This window comes from Artemia franciscana, chromosome 19 (assembly GCF_032884065.1).
Source record: "Artemia franciscana chromosome 19, ASM3288406v1, whole genome shotgun sequence".
NCBI lineage: Eukaryota > Metazoa > Arthropoda > Branchiopoda > Anostraca > Artemiidae > Artemia > Artemia franciscana.
Window position 1 is genome coordinate 6378948 of NC_088881.1, and position 21158 is coordinate 6400105.

Sequence of the window (21158 nt, forward strand, 5' to 3'; positions counted from 1 at the left end):
CTTCTTTCATTTCAATGAATTGCCTTGTTTCACCTCACTTTATCAGTTCAGCTTCAACTTCACGGAAGTAAGGATACTGGGACTGCTTTCAAAACACTTTACTTTAGTTTTAATGGTCATAGATCGAACTCTCTTTTCTTTTATATATTTATGTTTTGCTGAGGACGGCCCTTGGACAAAGGGTCGAAATATTCTTTCAAAAATAGAATTCCACTGTCTTGCGAAAAGAATTCCCTATTTTTTATTGTTGTTAATGTTTATGATGGAAAGGCAGTGTGGTCTTTGTTGCCGTTAAAGACAAAGGTCTTAGAGAAGCAGTGACCACCCTCTCCTGCCCCACATCAAACTACGCTCCTGCTTTTTATATCTTCACATATACGATAGAAACTTACGGTTTTAAACTACAAACTGAAAATGCAAGTACAATACTGTTTTTAGATGAGTTAGTTATTCTTGGCTGTGATAAACTAAATACAGAAAAAAAGACACATTCATTTCAAATCTAATGGACCCTTGTAAGTTAAAAAAAAAGTATTGTAATTAACTCTTGGACTGTGCCCCCTATATACCTGCTCTGAGTCTTCCATCACCGCAAAATTAAATTTTACCAGATATGTACTTTTTGGAAACGGTTATCCTATCCCTTTTACTAATAATACTATTGACCTTGGCTAAAAAGACACTCTTTTAAAACAAAAGATTTCTTATAATGTGAAGCTTTTACAAAACATTCAAATGTAACAGATCTTCCTTACATTACAACGAAATTCAAAAACTTTGTACATAAAATAATATGTATGTCGTCTTTAGAAGTAATTAAAAATCATGAATATTCTTAACTCTGGTAAAAATAAGACGCAATTTCTCGTCAAAGAATGGTGTATCAAATACTGGGAGGGTTTACAGAGGGAATTTTTGAATAGATCCGGATGGAGAACGAGCGTGCATAGCTGTGTTGGCCTCAGGCGCATTGGTGCTGCGGTGACTTGTTGGTAGTAGATAGTAGTAATAGGATTGGGTAGATTCCCCAAAAATTTTGAGAAACTCTTGAAACAACAAAAAATTGTACTTAACAGAAATTTAAGTGTTTTAATTTAACTAATTAATTTAATTTTTAATTAAATTCAAGTAATTGAAGTATTTTAATTCTTTTGGTTTGGTTAAAAACAACCATATTTTGAAAATTCCAGCCATTCAATGCTTCTTGAGAACACCACTCTTATCACTAGCGATTGGGTTATTAAACACGATATTATGGATACAAGAGAAATTGCACTCATTTAAATAATAATACTTCTGTAAACAGAGATTTGGGAAAATATTCACAACATACATCACACAATTTCTTGTAAAAAATGACTTAAAACATTATTAATGCTTATTAATTATATGTTGTTGTATATATAATATATTACTTATATCTATATATATATATAAAAATAAGTTGTCTGTCTGTGTGTCTCTCCGTCAGGTGACGTCATGTTTCTGTGTCAACTGACGTCATGAAGTTAGTTGTCGTCATTTTTGCTATGACGGTGACGTCATTAAAGATATTTAAGACATATATGTTCACGTAGAGATCTATTAATGTTTAAGTTTAAAATGACTGATGAACTTACAATGGCAAAAGCCGATGAAGATGCTCAAAGAGTCTATGCCAAAAAACTTGCTGCTGATAGAGAAATTCAGAAAAGAAAGCGTGCCGAGGAATCAAAAGAACAGCAAGGAAACAGGCTTGAGGCTGATAGAGAAAGAAAGAACAGAAAGCGTGCCGAGGAACTACCAGAGCAACGCGAAAGCAGACTTGCTGCTAAAAGAGAAAGTGAAAAAAGAAGGCATGCCGAGGAATCACAAAAACAGCAAGAAATCAGGCTTGCTGCTGATAGAGAAAGTAAGAAAAGAAAGCGTTCCGAGGAATCACAAGAACAGCAAGAAATCAAGCTTGCTGTTGATAGAGAAAGTAAGAAAAGAAAGCGTGCCGAGGAATCAGAGCAACCTGAAACTTATCGCCTGGCATTCAGGTACAGCCCAGTCGATGATTATAGTTTGAGTAGATGTGTTCAAATCGGGACAATGTCTAAAATTTGTCCCTATTGCAAGGCCTTGAAATTCAATGGTGAAACAATGGGAATGTGTTGCGCCTCAGGAAAAGTTCAGTAGAGCAGGGTCCCTTCTACCATTCTCAGGCGAGAATCATAAATTTTTACAATTGTACTTCATCAGTGATAGAAATTCTGAATTGAATGCACGTTGCGAAATTTCTCCCAACGTTGAAAGGACAATCGTTTCCCAATTGCAACATCTTTTCCACGAAAATAATAATTTAGTGCGTCTGTTCAAAACAGCCATCGATTTGATGCCTACTGATACGCATAAAATTGTTATTTCCGCTGACAAAACGCCTCCTGGCCAACATTTGCGTAGATACAATGCTCCAACTATCGACGAAGTGGCAATCGTTATGGTCGGTGATCACTTTTTACCTCGAGATATTATTCTTCATAAGCGAAACGCTCAGTTGTTAAGAATTGCTGAAACTAATCGATGCTACGATGCCCTACAATATCCTATCATTTTTTGGGATGGAGCCGACGGCTATCACTTTAATATTAAATTGATGAATCCAGCCACTAACAAAGAAATGAATAAGAAATGCAGTGCAATGCATTATTATTCCTATAGACTAATGATTCGGCAGGATGAAGAAAATTATATTTTAAAAGGCCGTGAATTGTTTCACCAATCTGTCGTTGATATGTATGCTAAAATTGAATCAGAAAGTTTGCTATATATCCGCCTGAATCAGAACAAGCTCCGCTCTGAACAATACATTCATTTGCGAGATGCAGTTATAAATGACGGTAATACCACAAACGTTGGAAGATTAACAATTTTACCTTCGTCATATGCTGGCAGTCCCCGTCATATGCATGAATATGCTCAAGATGCTATTGCGTATGTTCGTCTCTATGGTCGTCCAGATTTATTTATTACATTTACATGTAATCAATCTTGGGACGAGATACTGCAGCTTTTACTTCAAGGACAATCGGCGGTTCATAGGCATGACATTACGGCCCGTGTCTTCCGGCAAAAGTTGAAATCACTGATAAACTACATAGTAAAACTTGAAGTGTTTGGGTCAGTGCGATGCTGGATGTACTCAGTGGAATGGCAAAAACGAGGTTTGCCACACGCACATATACTAATCTGGCTACATAAGAAAATTACTTCGAACGAAATTGGTGATGTGATTTCCGCTGAAATACCTGATAAAAATGTCGATAAGGGGTTACATGATATTATTGTAAAAAATGTGATACATGGACCTTGCGGTGCACTGAACGAAAATTCACCATGCATGGCCAAAGGAAGGTGCACAAAGCAATATCCTCGACTTTTAGTATCCAACACAATTACTGGTAATGATGGTTACCCACAATATAGAAGAAGATCTACTGAAGATGGCGGTAAAACAGCAATAATAAAGAAGCGTAACGGTACCACCATCGAAGTAGATAACCAGTGGGTTGTTCCATATTCCCCATTATTATCAAAAACATTTAATGCACACATAAACGTTGAATACTGTAACTCCGTAAAGGCAATCAAATACATATGTAAATACGTCAACAAAGGCAGTGACATGGCAGTTTTTGGCTTGCAGCCCGAAATCAAAGATTTCGACGAAATCGTACAATATCAGGCTGGAAGATACATAAGCAGTAATGAAGCTGTTTGGCGAATTCTTTCATTTCCGATACATGAACGTAGTCCAGCTGTTGTTCACTTAGCGGTACATTTACAGAATGGTCAACGTGTTTATTTCTCGGAAACCAACGTGCAACAAAGAGCCCTGAATCCACCGGATACAAAATTAACAGCTTTTTTTTTTTCGCTTTGCAAAAATGATTCTTTTGCAAAAAAACTGCTTTATACTGAAGTGCCTTCGTATTACCCGTGGAATACTAAAAATAAAGTATTTGAACGTCGAAAACAGGGTAAGTCAGTCGACGGCCAACCTACCATCTTCAAAGATACCACGATAGGAAGACTCTACACCGTTCACCCCAATCAACATGAATGCTTCTTTCTACGCCTGCTTTTGGTGAATGTACCCGGTCCGACATCCTTTGAGTATTTGAGAACTGTAAACGGTACTATACATGACACTTACCGTAGTGCATGCCAAGCTCTGAATTTATTGGAGAATGACCAACACTGGGATAACTGCATCAATGACGCGTGCGAAACGTCAACCCCAAGTCAAATTCGTGCATTGTTTGGCATCATTTTAACAACTTGCTCTCCATCAGCTCCTACAGAGTTATGGGAAAAATATAAGTCAAAAATGTCCGAAGATATACTCCATCGAAAACAGTTAGAGACGTCAGATATGACTTTTGATTTTACATCAGAAATTTATAACTACACTTTAGTTATTATAGAAGATTTGTGCGTACGTATGGCAAACAAACCTCTTCAGGATTTGGGAATGCCTTCACCTAACCATATCGCTGCTGTTTCGACATGTGTAGAATTGGATCGTGAACAAAGTTACAGTACGAGTGATCTATTGTCGTATGTACAAAATAACATTTCCAAGTTAACGTCGGAACAAAAAGACATTTATGATACGATAATGCATTGTGTCGATAACAACGTTGGAGAAATTTTCTTTTTGGATGCGCCAGGAGGTACTGGTAAAACGTTTGTGATAAAACTGATTCTGGCATCAATTCGATCTAAAAATGATATAGCGTTGGCAATTGCGTCGTCCGGAATAGCCGCAACATTGCTGCCTGGTGGAAGAACTGCTCATTCCGCTTTGAAATTGCCTCTGAATTTGCATTCTACAGAAACTCCCACGTGCAATATTTCCAAATCATCTGGTATGGGTAAAGTATTGCAGCAATGCAAACTTATTATTTGGGATGAGTGCACAATGGCACACAAAAAATCGCTCGAGGCTCTGGATCAATGCTTGAAAGATTTGAGAGAGAAGTCGAAACCCTTTGGCAGCACATTAATATTGCTTGCGAGAGATTTCAGGTAAACATTACCTATAATACCTAGATCAACTCCTGCAGACGAAATGAATGCTTGCCTGAAAAATTCTAATTTATGGGCACAACTAAAAATATTAAAATTAACTACAAATATGCGTGTCTGATTGCAAAACGATGACTCTTGTCAAACATTTTCAGATCAATTGCTGGCAATTGGAAACGGAAAGCTCCCAGTAGACTCAATTTCAGGACGTATACAACTACCTGCTGATTTCTGTAATTTAGTGACGTCCAAAAATGAATAGATTGAAAAAGTATTTCCGAATATTCTAGAAGATTATAAAAATAATAAATGGCTAAGTGAAAGAGCGATTCTCGCACCCAAAAATATAGACGTCCACGAAATCAACAATATTGTTTTGACCAAGATTCGAGACCAGGCAGTCCTTTACAAGTTAGTCGACACAGTTTTGGAACCAAATGAAGCGGTTAATTATCCATTTGAATTTTTAAATTCCATAGATCTTTCAGGGTTTCCACCACACGTGCTACAACTAAAAATAGGCGTACCAATAATACTTTTCAGAAATATCAACCCACCAAAGCTTTGTAATGGCACGCGACTTGCCGTAAAAAAAACAATGGAAAACCTAATAGAGGCCACAATCTTGACAGGGCCTTTTGAGGGTGTGGCTGTTCTTATTCCTCGCTTTCCCATGATTCCAACGGATCTGCCTTTTCAATTTAAAAGATTGCAATTCCCAATTCGATTAGCACTTGCAATCACCATTAACAAAGCTCAAGGTCAATCATTAGAAAAATGTGGTATAGATCTTAATACTGATTGTTTTTCCCATGGACAATTGTACGTTGCATGTTCGAGGGTCGGTAAACCTGACAATCTATTTATATGCAGCGACAATTGGACAGCGAAGAATGTTGTATATTCGCAAGTTTTACGCAGTTAATTTGTATTGTATCTATCTATCTATCTATCTATATAAAAACGAGTTGTGTGTATGCATGTTTGTTTGTTTGTAAAAAGAGCGTTTGCATATGATGTCATTATTAGTACATACGGCTTTGTATATGCATAGACAATGGGAATGCCAAGAATGTTGTATATTCGCAATTTTTACGTAGTTTAACTCCTGCAGACGAGTTGAATGCTTGCCTGAAAAATTCTAATTTATGGGCACACGTAAAAATATTAAAATTAACTACAAATATGCGTGTCCGATTGCAACAACGATGACTCTGGTCAAACATTTTCAGATCAATTGCTGGCAATTGGAAACGGAAAGCTCCCAGTAGTGGGAAAGCCAAGAATGTTGTATATTCGCAATTTTTACGTAGTTTGAAACACATATATAAATCTATCTATATTCACAGGTGGGACACAGGGACACAACTACAATAGCGCGTAACTAATATGGCGCGTAACGACTTACACGCGCGGGGGGGGGCTTGGGGGGGCGCGAAGTACCTCACCAACTAGGTGTTGGGGTGGCGCGAAGCGCCACCCCAACAGCTAGTATTATATATAATATATCATTAATATTTTATTTATTTGACATATTATAAATCCAATTGCTCATGACAATGAATTTGTATCAAAAGAAGCTGCCAAAAAAGCAATGGCTGTATTAAAAAATGCTCTTGATTCGTTTTCATTTTCGTTTTTGTTTTTCAGTCCTGGTTGATTTTCCTTGAAGCGATAATGCTAGGATTATTTTAAATTAGTCTTGTTTAGTTTTAATGGTGACGTATTTTATTATAAGTCTTATTTTATATTTATGTGTTCTTTGCTGAATACGGCTCATAGATATAGAGCGACATTGTCATTTTAAAATTATTTTATTGTCTGAAAATAATTACTCGCTGTTTTTTCTTGGGGTTTGTGTGATAGAGAGGCAGTGTAGTCAAAATAAAAAAAAGGTTAAAGTTTTGAATACCTTCACCAATCATTTTGACATGCAGATGGTCATCAGCCAATCGGTCTACCATATTGTTAACAGCAAATAAGCCAGCAGCTGCCAATACACCAACTTGTCGCATTCCCCCTCCCAGAGACTTTCTCAGTCGCAAAGCTCTAAAACGTAAACAAATTATATATTGTCACTTTCCCAGTAAGGGTCGTATTTGACATTATTAAGCTTCAGAGATAATTACCAAAAATATTTTTTTAATGCCTTTCTCCGAGAGAGAATCAGGAGGGCAATGAATGTTAAATCATGGTTCGACCCCCCCCCCCCACCTATCTACCCTTCATTGTCATCCCATTGGGAATTTAACGAAGAATTTCTGGCAATCATTTTAGAAGCGAGAATATGTCAGATACAACCAATAGGAGCTAGTAGGGATCAGACGGAAAATTTATTAATGAACAATAATAAAGGTAGTAAATTAAAGTACTTCCAATATGTTAAAGGTTGGAACATCATCCGCGACATGCCAAAGAGTTATATGTGAAAATTTCAATCTTCATAAATAATTACCAAAAAGCAATTGTCAAATGTTCTGTAAGGGGGTTAGGAAGGCAATGTATGTAAAATCATACTTTGATACCCCCCCCATCTTCATTACCCTAGTCATCGTCCCTTTGTTAAGAGGCTAGAAAACTATTTTTGGAAATTATTTTATAAGTGTAATCACGTCAGATGCGACCAATAGGCATTGGCAGGGATTATATCTGCAATTTGTCAATGAACAATTATGGTGCTAATAAATTAAAGTGCCATGAATATGTTAAAGGTTAGAACATCATCCAAGCGGTTCCAAAGAATAATGTCTGAAACTTTCCAGTTTTGTAAATAATTACAAAAAAAAAACAATTCCTAAGCTGCAGAGCTTAGCCAACGGTTTGTGGTAATTAATTTAAAAGGCTGAGAACGTCATTTGCGACCAATAGACATGGCAGGGATGGTATAAATCGTAGACAGGGCTAAAACATAAAAAATGTTCAACAATAATCATTGTGGCTGGTGTCTACCCCCTCCCCCGCGATTATCCCAAAATAAAATACCCCTCCGACGAAAATACCCCCTGCAGAAACTAACCCCCACTGAAAATCCACCCCGGAAAATACCCCCCCCCCCATGGAAAATATCCCCCGCCACGGAAATTTAATCCCCCGGTAAATACACCCCCTCCACTGAAAATAAGGCTCTCCAATTTAAGAATTTTATTTGATTTTTTTTTATTTCCGTAGGGGGAAGGATTTTTGGTACTTGTGAATCATGCGCCACTCACTCAATAGTAGTATACTAAATGTATGTTCTGCCTTACATAGATCACCCCATCAATTTACATAATTTTCACTCCATTTTACATCATTTTAGCATCGATTATTGCTATCATCGATCCAACAAAATGAAACCAATAGAAGTGAGAAAAAAAAGAAACGAGAACAAAGTCTACACTAATTTATTTCCTAAAGTCAAAGTTCAAAAACCATCCATAAACAAATTCAATGTCGGTGATTTGGTTAGGCTTAATTAAAACAATGGTGTTTTTTATAAAGGTTACGTACCTAATTAGACAACTGAAGTATGAACTGTCGGATAAAACTAGTAAACTCATTATTGGTGGTTTTTACGAAAAAAAACTCGTTAGTTATTCAATAAAAACTTTTATTCTATAAATGGATCTTATAAAGCTAAATAAATTATTAGTGAGTATAGTGAAAAGTAGAGAAAAGGAATATAATTCAAGAATATTCCTTAGACTGAGCGGGATTTCATGACTATGCTGAAAAGTTGGGTGGTCCAATCGTTGAAGCAGAAGATAAAAAATACAAATATTATTACAGATAAATCACATGACATAAATTTACAACGTCTTTAAATAACGTATTAAGTTTACAAAGAAGCAATAAAAGCTTACTCAAGCTTTGAGTAAAGCTTACTTGAGTAAAGCTTACTCAAGTCAAGCTATTTTACCCCCGAATAAGCCAAATTTCATTGCTAATGTTGATTCTGGGATAGAGGTTGAACATCTGAGAGAAATCAATAAGGACTATGATCCTAAGGGAACCTATTTTCAAATGCTTAGTTTTTATTTAGACAGTTATAAATATTTAGAAGAGGCAATAGATGATTTAAGAAAAGTTAATTCAAGCTACGGTGGAAAGATGAAAGGTATGATATCTATTGAATTAGAAAAAAGTCTCAGTTCGTTAAAAATCTACAGAAGAAGGTTAAAAGCAATTAAAGATAACTTTGCTGCTATACAACCTCAGAAAGGAGCTGGAATTTGCATGAATTTAAATGATCTGATTGAAAAATTATATAGTTTGCAAGGTAGCAGAGCCGCTGAAAATACATCTGATGAAGTGAAACATGAAGCTATTGACCTGCTCAATTCATTATTCAAAAACAAAATTGTTAAGAAAAATGACTATAATACTATTTTCAACTATCTCAGAATTTGAATTTTATAAAAATACTATTCTAATAATTGGTTTTGATTATTATCAATGGCAACAAAATTAAAATCGAACCGTCTTAAACAAATAATCCGATCACGTTAGATCGAAACACTGATTCTGAAGTAGTTTTAACTCAGTGTACACTACGTACTAGTATATAATATTATGTGACCAATTTAAGAAAACAATATGTTTGAACACAGGAAAAAACTAAGGATGAATGGGTTAACGTTGTTATACCCAATGGGTTGTATGATGAAGAGGGTTTAAACTATTCTTTAACTCGTTATTTCAATCCATCTCTAGATCGATGTCCAATCAGGATATCATCCAATCTAACAAAAATGAAACTTGTTATAAATTTGAAAGAGAATTATAAATGTCACTTTAATAGTGATTTATGTTTTATTTTAAGATTTAAAAATGAAGCTGAACTGAGTAGTAAATATAATGAAGGTACTATAGTTCCTAATATTACAAGAAATGTTGACAAAATATATATTCACTATTCATTAGTGGGTAGTTCCATTGCGTGTGGGAATACAACCTTTTAGTTTTACTAAAAATAACAAAACTTGGAACGCTACTCTATGAGATTCCTGTAGAAAGGCATTATCTTCCAATCAATCGAAACGGATATATCAATGCACTAAAAATGGCTATAACTGATCAATTAGGTAGATTAATTGATCTGAGCGGAGAGAATATCGAACATGTTTTTGATTTGAAGAAAGTTTAATGAAATTATTTAATAGAATTTATCTATAATAAATGTTGATCAACCAGAAACAATTATCGTATACAAGGCAGCATGGTAGCGGAATTGGTAGTTTCCTTAAAAATATCATCAATTCTCAACTATTCAAGACGTCCAGTAAAAATATGAAAGAAGAAGCTCATTCCACGTATAACACAATGATTATGCCTCGTCTTAATCATTTAAAAAGAATTATAGAATATGGAAAAGATTGGATAGATTACAATCAAAGAACTTTAAATGATGTGAAATCTCTAAAAGACATAGTTTCAAATATAAGAGATGTTTCAATAAATAACTTGATGAACAGAGCAAAGGCTTATTGGATGCAATGACTTTAGGTAAGGGACTTAAACTACATCCCCGGTGATGCTTTTGTTGATATCCTCAGTGACAATCGAAGATCTACTTCTAGTGTTTAAAAATCTTTTGAAGTTTATTTAATAATTCTTTCTGCCTATAAATGACAGGGAATCAAGTTATTGCTCCTTATTGGGAAATATTTGAAAAGCCTATTATTGATGATTCTACAACCTAATATGAAAATATACAAAAGTCAGAGAAACGTATCTTAACAATTAAATTGTAATTTCATTTTAAAAGACGTGGAATCTTGGATTCTTCCAAGTGATATTTACAATTCTTTCAAATGATATGCAAAAGTAAAAATAACGCGATTAGATGGAAAAATGTGTGAAATAATGATGAAAATACTTTAACAAATAATGCATTTAATTTGTATAGAAATTCTGAATATGTCATCAATGGAAAATGTATTGAAACTATTGATTATGTAGGTATAACGACTGCTGTTAAAATTATATTAGAATTTTCAGATTACTATAGTCGAAGCACAGCTACTAATATGTTTTGGTATGAAGATGAAACCCACTCCGTTGATTCTTTTAAGCAGAAAATGAGTATGGAAGCACTTTTACACCTGCTGCAGCATGTGGCGGAACCATTACAATAAAACGAAATAACGATTTCAGTTGTAGTTTAATTAAAAGACTGAATATAACTAAAAAAAAGTTACGTCGTTAGCATGTATTTACCATTATCACGATTATTTCGATTTTGTCAAGATACTAATCGCGTTTTTAGAGCCGTTTCACATCAAATTATATTAAAAAGAAAAAAAATTCCAATCTATCTATATATATATAAATAATTTGTCTGTGTGTCGAGTGACGTCACTGTCCGCATATGACGTCTGAATTATTTCATCACATACCAAAACGAATGTATTCAAGCCGAAGTAGCTCAGTTATATAACTACCTGTGTTGGCGCAGTGGGTTTGACCTTAGCGTGGTAATACGGGACCCAGAGATCGAACCATGCTGCAGGAATGCACTACAGGGCCGACGCAGGGACCTTAGTAGTCAAGAAGCGTCGTTAATCCGATACAAATACAGTAGCTCAGTTGGTAAAGCGTTATGTTCCAGGTTCTAGGTCTTAGAGGTGTCAGGTTCGAACCTTGGCTTTAGCATTAATACAAAAGAAGAAAAAAACTAAAACAGATAAAAAACTAAAAAAAGGGTAAAAAACTAAAAACTAAAAAAGTAAAAAAAACTAAAAAAAAACTAAAAAAAGGTAAAAACTACAAAAAAACTAAAAAGAAAAAACTAAAATCTAATAAAAAAACTAAAAAAATAAAAACTGAAAAAGAAAAAAACTAAAAAAAGGAAAAAAACTGACAAATAAAGGAGAAAAAGAAAAAAAAAAAAAAAAAAAAAAAACTAAAAAAGGTAAATGTATTCAAGCCGAAGTAGCTGAGTTGGTAAAGCGTTATGTTCCAGGTTCTAGGTCCTAGAGGTTCCAGGTTCGAACCTTGGCTTTAGCATTAATACAAAAGAAGAAAAAGAACTAAAAAAGAAAAAAACTAAAAAAACTAAAAAAAACTAAAAAAACAGGTAAAAACTACTAAAAAAAAAACTAAAAAAGCTAAAAAACTAAAAAAAAAACTAAAAAAATGTAAAAAACTAAAAACTAAAAAAGAAAAAAACTAAAAAAGGGTAAAAACAGCAAAAAACCTAAAAAGAAAAAAAACTATAAACTAAGAAAAAAAACTAAAAACTGAAAAAGAAAAAAAAAACAAAAAAAGGAAAAAAACTGAAAAATAAAGGAGAAAAATAAAACTAAAAAAAAAAAAAAAATAGAAAAAGGAATACAAATGACGACCGGGACACTCAAAGAGAAATTACAGACTGGAACACCGGGACACAAATGACGACTGGGACGTGTGTGTCGACTGACGTCATGTTTGTGTGCCGATTGACGTCATGTTTGTCGACTATAAATGATGACTGGGACACAGGGACACAACTACAACGGGGACGCCGGGGGGCACAGGGGGAATGTTTGATTAGCAATCACCATCAACAAAGCTCAAGGGCAATCATTAGAATAATGAGGTATAGATCTGAATACGGATTGTTTTTCTGATGGACAATTATATGTTGCATGTTCAAGAGTCGGTAACCCTTACAATCTATTTATATGTACAGACAATTGGACAGCGAAGAATGTTGTATATTCGCAATTTTTACGTAGTTAAAAACATATATATATATATATATATATATATATATATATATATATATATATATATATATATATATATATATATATATATATTCACAGGTGGGACACAAGGACACAACTATAATGGTGCGTAACTAATATGGCGCGTAACGACTTACGCGCGCGGGGGGGCTTGTAGGGGCGCGAAGTGCCCCCACCAACCAGGTGTTGGGGTGGCGCGAAGCGCCACCCCAACAGCTAGTATGATTTTAAAATTTTGAGCTCAGAATTTAAAGTAGATGTAATGTATTTATCATGGATGTTACCTGTATTATATCCCAGTTCACCTATAACAACTCAATTAGAAGCAGCATTAACGAAGAAGGTGGAACAATTAAAAGCTGATTTGAATTAAGATGGAAAGCGTTTAATACCTATAAAAGTGATAATAAGATGGATAAAGAATTAACTTGGAGGGTAGTCAGTGAACGCTATAATACAACTAAAATTGCTGTTGTTTTACATAAACCTGACAAAGATAACAGTTATACGCAAAACAATGTGGTATTTGTGAGAGTAAATCAATATAAATATCCACAATAAGATTTGAAATATGATTTCAGTAATATTAATGAAGATTATTCTAACGCTTATCAATGATTTTTACAGTTAGGATATAAACATAAAGGTGTTGACAGTGGAACAATTGTAAGTTATAATTATTTTAAACTTTAAAATAATTTTAAATAAATTTTATTTCTTTTAATTTTTTTGATGTTTTAAAGCATGAATTGAATATTTATCAAAGCAGATCCACTGCTAGTATAGACGTAAAACTTTTATTAGACCAAGCACCTGCTAATCCATATAACATTTACTGTGTTATATTTTCAAAGAGAAAAGAAATCTGGAGGTCTTTAATAGTAAATTATATGTTAATATATAAGTTATTTTCGATTTGGAAATTTGTTTAATATAATTATTTACTAATAAAAGGAGAAACTTTAAAGCGAAATGAAAATAGAAAATAAATATAATCGAACTATTAGTAAAAAATCATTTAGATATTGTAATGGAATACACGATTACAAGAATGAAATGTGTTACAACTAACTGTGACTAAAAACTCGTTATCAATATTGATTTTGAAGGGGAAATTGTTGATCTTTTTGCACCTAAGTTTTTTGATTCTAAAGCAACTGATCTTGAAAAGAAAGTTAAAAAATAGGTAAAATTATGACTCTAAAGCTTATTAAAAGAAAAAATAAAGATATTATAAAATATTTAGGTATTAATGTCGAACTATCCACTAAATATTAAATTATTACATTTTATCAGTATCAGTTCTGGGGCGGTATTTTACGAGTGTGTGTGTGTGTGTGTGGGGATAAACTTCTAGTAACAATCATCATAGAAAAGAAAAAGTGTATGACAGATAGCTCAGGAAAATTCCAGAAGACTAAAAAATTATGTTAATTAGTGTATTTAAACTTGAAATAAAATTTGATTTTGTGCCAAAGCTGTTATCATCCACAAGACTAAAAAAATTAAAACTAAAATTTCCAGAAGACTGAAAAAATATCTTATTAGTGCGTGTAAACTCGAAATTAAGTTTGGTTTTGCGCCAAAAATGCTATCATCCAAAAAATCATTAAGAAAATTAATCTTTTTGATACTCTAATGATTCTATATCATATATATATATATATATATATATATATATATATATATATATATATATATATATATATATATATATATATATATATATATATATATATATGCTAGCTCAACGAATATGAGTAAATTAGAAGAGACAAAACTGGCGCTAGTGTGGACCAAAAAAGAAATAACCACCAACGGCATTGAACGTTTGGCCTTTTTAATAAGCTTTGTAATTTTCTTTTTCAGAAACTGATATCAAACCCTTACGACTATGCTAGTCCTGCTAATTACGCTAATTTTACCTTGTTATTACACAGAAAATAACCAAGAAACGCCGAACGACAGTTGGTTTTAGGGGTTATTTTGTCGACACCAGGGCCAGTTTTCTCTTTTCAAAGTTACCTATGCTCCTCATGCCAGACTCTAGACAGGCTCCCTGGCTACCACACTGCATAATTGTTGAATTTATTTTGGAATAGGAATTTTTTAGTCCACCACGTGCTAATTGATTTTTAAAACCAAATCGTTTGTAAAAACTCCTGTGTGAAATTTTAAACCAGTAAAAAAAGAAAAATTCAATTCCGGTTAAGTTAAAATCCATAAGTTAAATGCCACTTGATTGGTTATCTGTTTATTAATGCTAGCCACTAAGAAGATAGACAAGCAATTGAGCCCCAACATTTTTCAGAGGCTCTGTCGCTATGTTCTGAGAGGACCATGTAAATTCTGGGGGTATTTGCATAAATTTAGTAAGTTGATGCTTGAACTAAAGGGTAAGCATACCTTTGAATAAAAGTTTTTGAACCCGATAGAACAGATCCAACAGGAGCACCAAGTCCTTTACTTAAGCACATGCTGACTGACGCACACCCTCTCAACAGTCTAGATGGTGGTACTTTTAGGTGAACTGCGGCATTCATCAACCGAGCCCCATCTACATGCACTGGAATGTTTCTTTGGGTAGAGACGTCAACAACCTAAAGAGACAGTATATAATAGACAAGTATATAGTGTACAATACTTTTGCTTTGTAGAAAGAAAAGGGAAGAAAAATAGTAGCCCCCCCCAAATCTTAAAAAATAATATGGTGAAAACTAAATGTATACGAGAGAGAAAGAAAAATTTATTTTAAAAAAATAGTAGTAATAAAAAATACAACATTAGTTTCACTACTAGCGTGAGAAGTTAAAATTTATCCAAGGAAGTGGCAAGTTACAAACACTGCAACAATAAAACACGGTAAGTAAACACGGGACATTTCCCCTTCCGCACTAAAAACCATACAAAATAAAGATAACAGTAACATACAGAGAAAAAAAAAAAACCGAAAGTTCTAATGTGTACAATTTGTTTGTTTACAAAAAAACTGCCCAAAACCATAAAGAAAACTTATGATTCTTGGGATTTTGGTCCAGAGCTCGGGAATTGGAAAAATATAATTATATTAATTATAAAAAATACAATGAGGACCATCATTATTTTTATAGCAAACATAATATAAGATAACCCTCCTCCCCCCAAATTTTAAAGCTTTATGAGTCTGCCACTCTTTAGGGGCCTCCCCCAGGCCACTCAGAGCCTCCTACAGATATGTAGGTTGATTGGGGGCATATGATATTCATATTAATAAATAAATATATATATATATATATATATATATATATATATATATATATATATATATATATATATATATATATATATATGTATATATATATATATATATTTATATTTATATATATATATATATATATATATATATATATATATATATATATATATATATATATATATATATATATATATATATATATGGGACTATTTTAAGACTGGAGTCACTGACACAGCTAGAACAACTGTTGACTTGCAAGTTCAGGTCAAAAAGCCTTGGCTGTCACAGGAAGCTGTGGACGTCATTACACTCCGAAGGTCAGCCCGACTGAGCAGCGTTGGCATATGAAAACCTATGGATATTTAAATGGCGTGAGGAATAAGCTGATCCACCGGTATCTCGAGTCGTTCATTGACGCCAATGCTGATGAGCTAGAAGAAAATTCCACGAGGAGGGCGTTGGAGCAGTGTACAGAAACTTACGTGACCTCTCAGGCCAGTGCTCTCAACCAATAAAAAACGTAGCATATATGTAGCATATCTTTGAAGACATAGTGTCCAACCTTTCAAGGTGGAATGAATAATTTTCATCTCTGCTTAACACAACTCCTGCCATCCACCAGCCTGTGATTTATAATAACCTCGTTAATGTTGACATTAAACCATTCTCAGTGGTAGAAATTCAAAATACTATGAAGAAATTGTAAAACTGCAAGGCTACTGGCATCTGTGGAATATCCACAGATATTTCACATAATATTCCATAAAAACGGCAGATATTCCATAAAAACGGCAGTGGGACTATCCTGTAATAGTGCCGGATTCTATTCAATGCAATACGTGACTCAAAGATCATCCCGAAAGACTGGCGCACAGGAATGATCCTGTCACAATGGAAGAGAAAAGGTTCCAGGAGGGAGTGCAACAACTATAGAGGGACAACGTTCCTCACAGTACCAGGCATGCTCTTTTCTATGGTTTGGTTGCAGCAATGTTTTGCATACCTTATGATGAAATTGCAGCGTCCCAGGCTGGTTTTATGCCTGGCTGAACAACGACAGACCAGATATCCTCCATAAGACAAATCATTGAGAAGGCAAACGTGTTCTGATACAAGGCTTTCATTGCCTATGTCGATTATAAGGCAATATTCGACTCAGTTGGTCGAGATTCTTCATGGAATATCGTTTCTAATACTGACCTCCCGTCGAAATACGTCCGCTTACCCAGGGCTATGCATGAAGAAACTGTTCCATTATACTGTGACATTATACTTGTCACACCTGGTTGCCTGTTATTTGTTCTTTGCATTAAGAACAGGAGTTAGATGAAGTTTTTCAGTTGCTTCTGAGCTATTTAGCTGTATTATAGATCATGTTATACGTTGCGCAACACAGAAGTTGAGCTTGGGACTTGAGTGCGGGGATAGTGTAGTCACTGATTATGACTTTGCGGATGACATAGCACTAATCGCTAACTCCAAGTCACAGCTATTCGTGGCTCTAAACACGCTTCTGGGTGAAGCTGCAAGGACACGACTATCCATTAACTGAAAGAAGACGAGAGTCTTGGTATTTTAGTCAAAGTTAGACAACGACAATTCTAATCACTTGATTGCCGAAAACCAGATCGAAGTGGTTTACCACTTCACTTATCTTGGTTCTAATATATTCTCGGATGGCTGCATCGACCATCAAGTTGCTGCTAGCGTTGCCAAGGCCTCTGCCGTTTTTGGTAGATTGAGCAAAGTTTGGAAGAAGCCAATTATCAAACGAGCCACCAAAATGTAGACCCTTTGACGGTCAGTCCCCTCTAACCTGCTATACAGAGCAAAAACTTGGCCTAAAACTCTATCTAAGTGGCTATGTATACACACTCTTCAATTTAAGTGGATTCAAACAATCGAGGAAGTCCCATGGACAGACTTTGTCATCAACGATCGCCTACGTAGTATGACTTACCAGTCACCTTTGTCACACCTGGTTGCCAAGCAGACACCGCGCTGGTTTTAACATCTTTTGCAATTGCCGACCGACTCACCAGCTCGGATTCTTTAAGACTCTGAACCAACTAGTAGTAGCATCTAAGCAGGGTTACCAACTTGCATGCTTTTCGTGTGAAATGAACTCTTTTTTTTGTTGCACTCTTTCACTCCCCGGACCGGATTTGCACTCTTTTTCTCCATTATTTGCTCTCTGCATTCTTTTTAGCACTCTTTTATGAAATGATGATAGAAAAAATATTAGCCAAGTGGAAAACTTCAAATCAAATTGTTTAAAAGATACAACAACTAGCCGGTATAATCTTTGTTATCTCTGCAAGGGCCGTTACCCAGGCGTCTTTCTGGTATTTTTAACCTTTGCCGTTGAAGTATATCGAAGCATAAATAGCAAGTGAAAACATGGTAGATTCAACATCAAATTCTATAGAAGGAAGATAAAAGCTGTTGGGCATAACAATTGTTCTTGGAAATGGATAAGTGAGTATGCAACTTGCAGTAAGCTGATGGAGAAGCAACAACCAAAACAAACCTTTTCAAAGTCCGCTCTCAAACTGATAAAGTTCTGCAAAGACTTTAGACCTATGCACCATTTTAAAGCGCGAATGACCAATCTCTGCTTGTCATTGCTTCTTTTTTTTTAGATAAAAAATCTTATCTTACCAGGCAGGGGTCCAAGAATTTGATTTGGATGGAACCCATATTATCAAAATGACATAAAAGGGCACACAAGGAAAATAAGGAATAGCATAAAGTTGTAATTTAGACACTTCTTGCCATCTTGGAAAGCAGTTGAGTTAGGTGAATGACACTCTCAGAAATGAATCTAGGGCCAAAAACATCGAAGGCAATTGAAGATGACAATGAAAAATGGGTAAATATTGAGCAGTTCATATTATTGACCTATGAACGAAATGAACATACCACTCGATTCCTTTTCTTATGCTCTTTCCGAATATAAAAATTGCTTTTGGTGCAAACTCTCTTCACCACGCCCTTATATACCGATTCAGGGTATATTATTCCCTGATTTCAAGTTTAGAAAAGAATCCTTTTTTACATAGGAAGAGGACGTAAGCAAACATGTTATTTTTTTTAACTTGCCTGTTTTTTAGACTTGCATACTATCCATTGTGTGGCAGTTATAAATACTATCAAACAGTTCGTGGTAACGAACTGTAGTAAGGAGCGACCCGGCTCAATAGTAACCGAAACTCTAAAAAACGAAATTTTAATACCAATAGTTACATCAAAAGAATTGCATTTTAAAGCTGATTTCAAATATATAGATTTCATCAAGATTAGTCTTACCAATAAAAAGTTACGAGCCTGACAAAATTTGCTTCATTTCAGAAAATAGGGGAAAATGCCCCTAAAAGTAATATAATCTCAACGAAAATAACACCACCAGATTCAGCGTATCGGAAAACCTTATTGTAGAAGTTTCATGCTCCTATTACAAAAATGGGGAATTTCGCATTTTTTGCCAGAAGACAGATCACGGATTCGTGTTTATTTGTTTTTTTATTTGTTTGTTTTTTTCCCCAGGGGTAATCGTATCGACTGAGTCGTCCTACAAACATCCCTTCCATAAAAACTGTATATGCCCCCAGGACATAATTTATAACGCATGTCCCCAGGGCGTAACTTCCAACACCTGCACCTGGGCCCAAGGGCGGGGGGTTAAAACGGAAGTTTTGCTATCTAACCTTTGAACTGTTTTTAACATAATGGCTATCTCAATATTTCTATATGATGTATTTTGGGTAAAAAGGGCGCTGCGGGGCTAGTTGCCCTCCGATCCTTTTTTATTCTTACAAAGGGCACTAGAACTTCCAATTTCCGATCGAATGAGCCTCCTCCGAAGTTTATAAGACCATCGCTTCCATATAAAGTGCCTCTGGGGAAAATAAGCAGAATGATAAAATATTGAAGCCTTTTTCAAATATTTTCAAAAAATATAAGCCTTTTTCAAATAAATCAAAATATTGATGGCCTTTTCTATTTTCAACGCTATAGCGTTGCCTCTGAATTATCCTGTAATGAACATTAATGAACAATTTCTCCGATTAAAATTTAAAAATGCAAAAATTGCAAACAGACTGAGAACACTCGTGTTGGCATTTTTGTTTTAAAAATAATTTAATACATCTATGAAAAGCCTCTTTAAGTACCAAGGACAGCGTAAATGAACCGTAATTTTTTTTAATTGAGTTACTTGACTTGAAGCTTCTGCTACATAAAAAGTGACATAGAGGGCATAGCAGACCGACCTCAATGCAGATCGACTTGCTGCAATGAGGGGGGTCTCTTCAGCAGCAATTAAGACCATTTTGAGAAACTTCTGTAAGATGTCCTTCAACCTGGTTGGAAGTCAACCCCTCGGGCACGACCAACCACGGAATATGGGATCAAAGTTAAACATGATTCTAGCAGGGGCTGTCAGTGGCATCTAAAGGAAAAGCCAAAACCATCTAAGAATTCGATGGGCATTATTTTTCTGAATTGGAAAAGTGATAAATTAACCAACCATATTGCTTATTAATCAACCAATAAACTTAAACCCTCCATTCCCGGCTACGCTTCACCACTACACTCAACCAAAAGAAACACCAAAAGAACCAACATGAACGGAAAAGACCGTAGAATAGCATAGGCAAATAGAAAATATCAAATAGTGTGCTGCAGAACTAATTTTTTCAGTAATCTATTCGATCATTTCTTTTTAAATAGTATGATAAATAGTACTTAGTGATTAATATGTTGCAAAAGGTAGCGTACATTAGTTGCGGCACTAGCCATAACTATAATAATTAACTTTATCAAATAAACCTCGAATCTTGAAAAAAATTCAATTTTTAATGGAAAAAACCTCCAACTACAAAAATGCCTTTTTTGTAGCAGTGGGTGCCAAATAAAAAATGAAAAAAAAGAAGAGTGGGTGAAGAATCAGCCAACTGCTGATGACATAAAAGACTGCGAATCCAAGCCAAAACAAGTTTGTAGTTGGATTTCATAAACAAGTTTGGTCTGATCAAGGTCACGTTTATATACGCCTTACGAGTGATGCTTTCCCCCGTCGCCTATGGTCATTGAGAGATGTCGTGTAGATTGTGTTTATTTATTTTTTATTTTTAGTGTTTTTTTACGATTTTTTCTTTTTT

General features: G+C 34.7%; 2 protein-coding genes across 5 annotated transcripts in view; one reads left to right on the forward strand and one right to left on the reverse strand.

The window, feature by feature from the left end:
- LOC136039222 (period circadian protein-like) overlaps nt 1–21158 on the forward strand; it is a 569811-nt gene that overhangs the window by 250719 nt on the left and 297934 nt on the right. The gene's annotated exons all lie outside the window — the stretch shown is intronic.
- The window catches only part of LOC136039219 (uncharacterized), a 140525-nt gene that overhangs the window by 15108 nt on the left and 104259 nt on the right, over nt 1–21158 (reverse strand). Inside the window, exons 6-7 of the mRNA XM_065722751.1 lie at nt 15168–15361; nt 6965–7101 (exon numbers count right to left, since the gene is read on the reverse strand). Of these exons, the coding sequence (XP_065578823.1) occupies nt 6965–7101; nt 15168–15361 (331 nt within the window). The remainder of the gene's footprint in view (nt 1–6964; nt 7102–15167; nt 15362–21158) is intronic.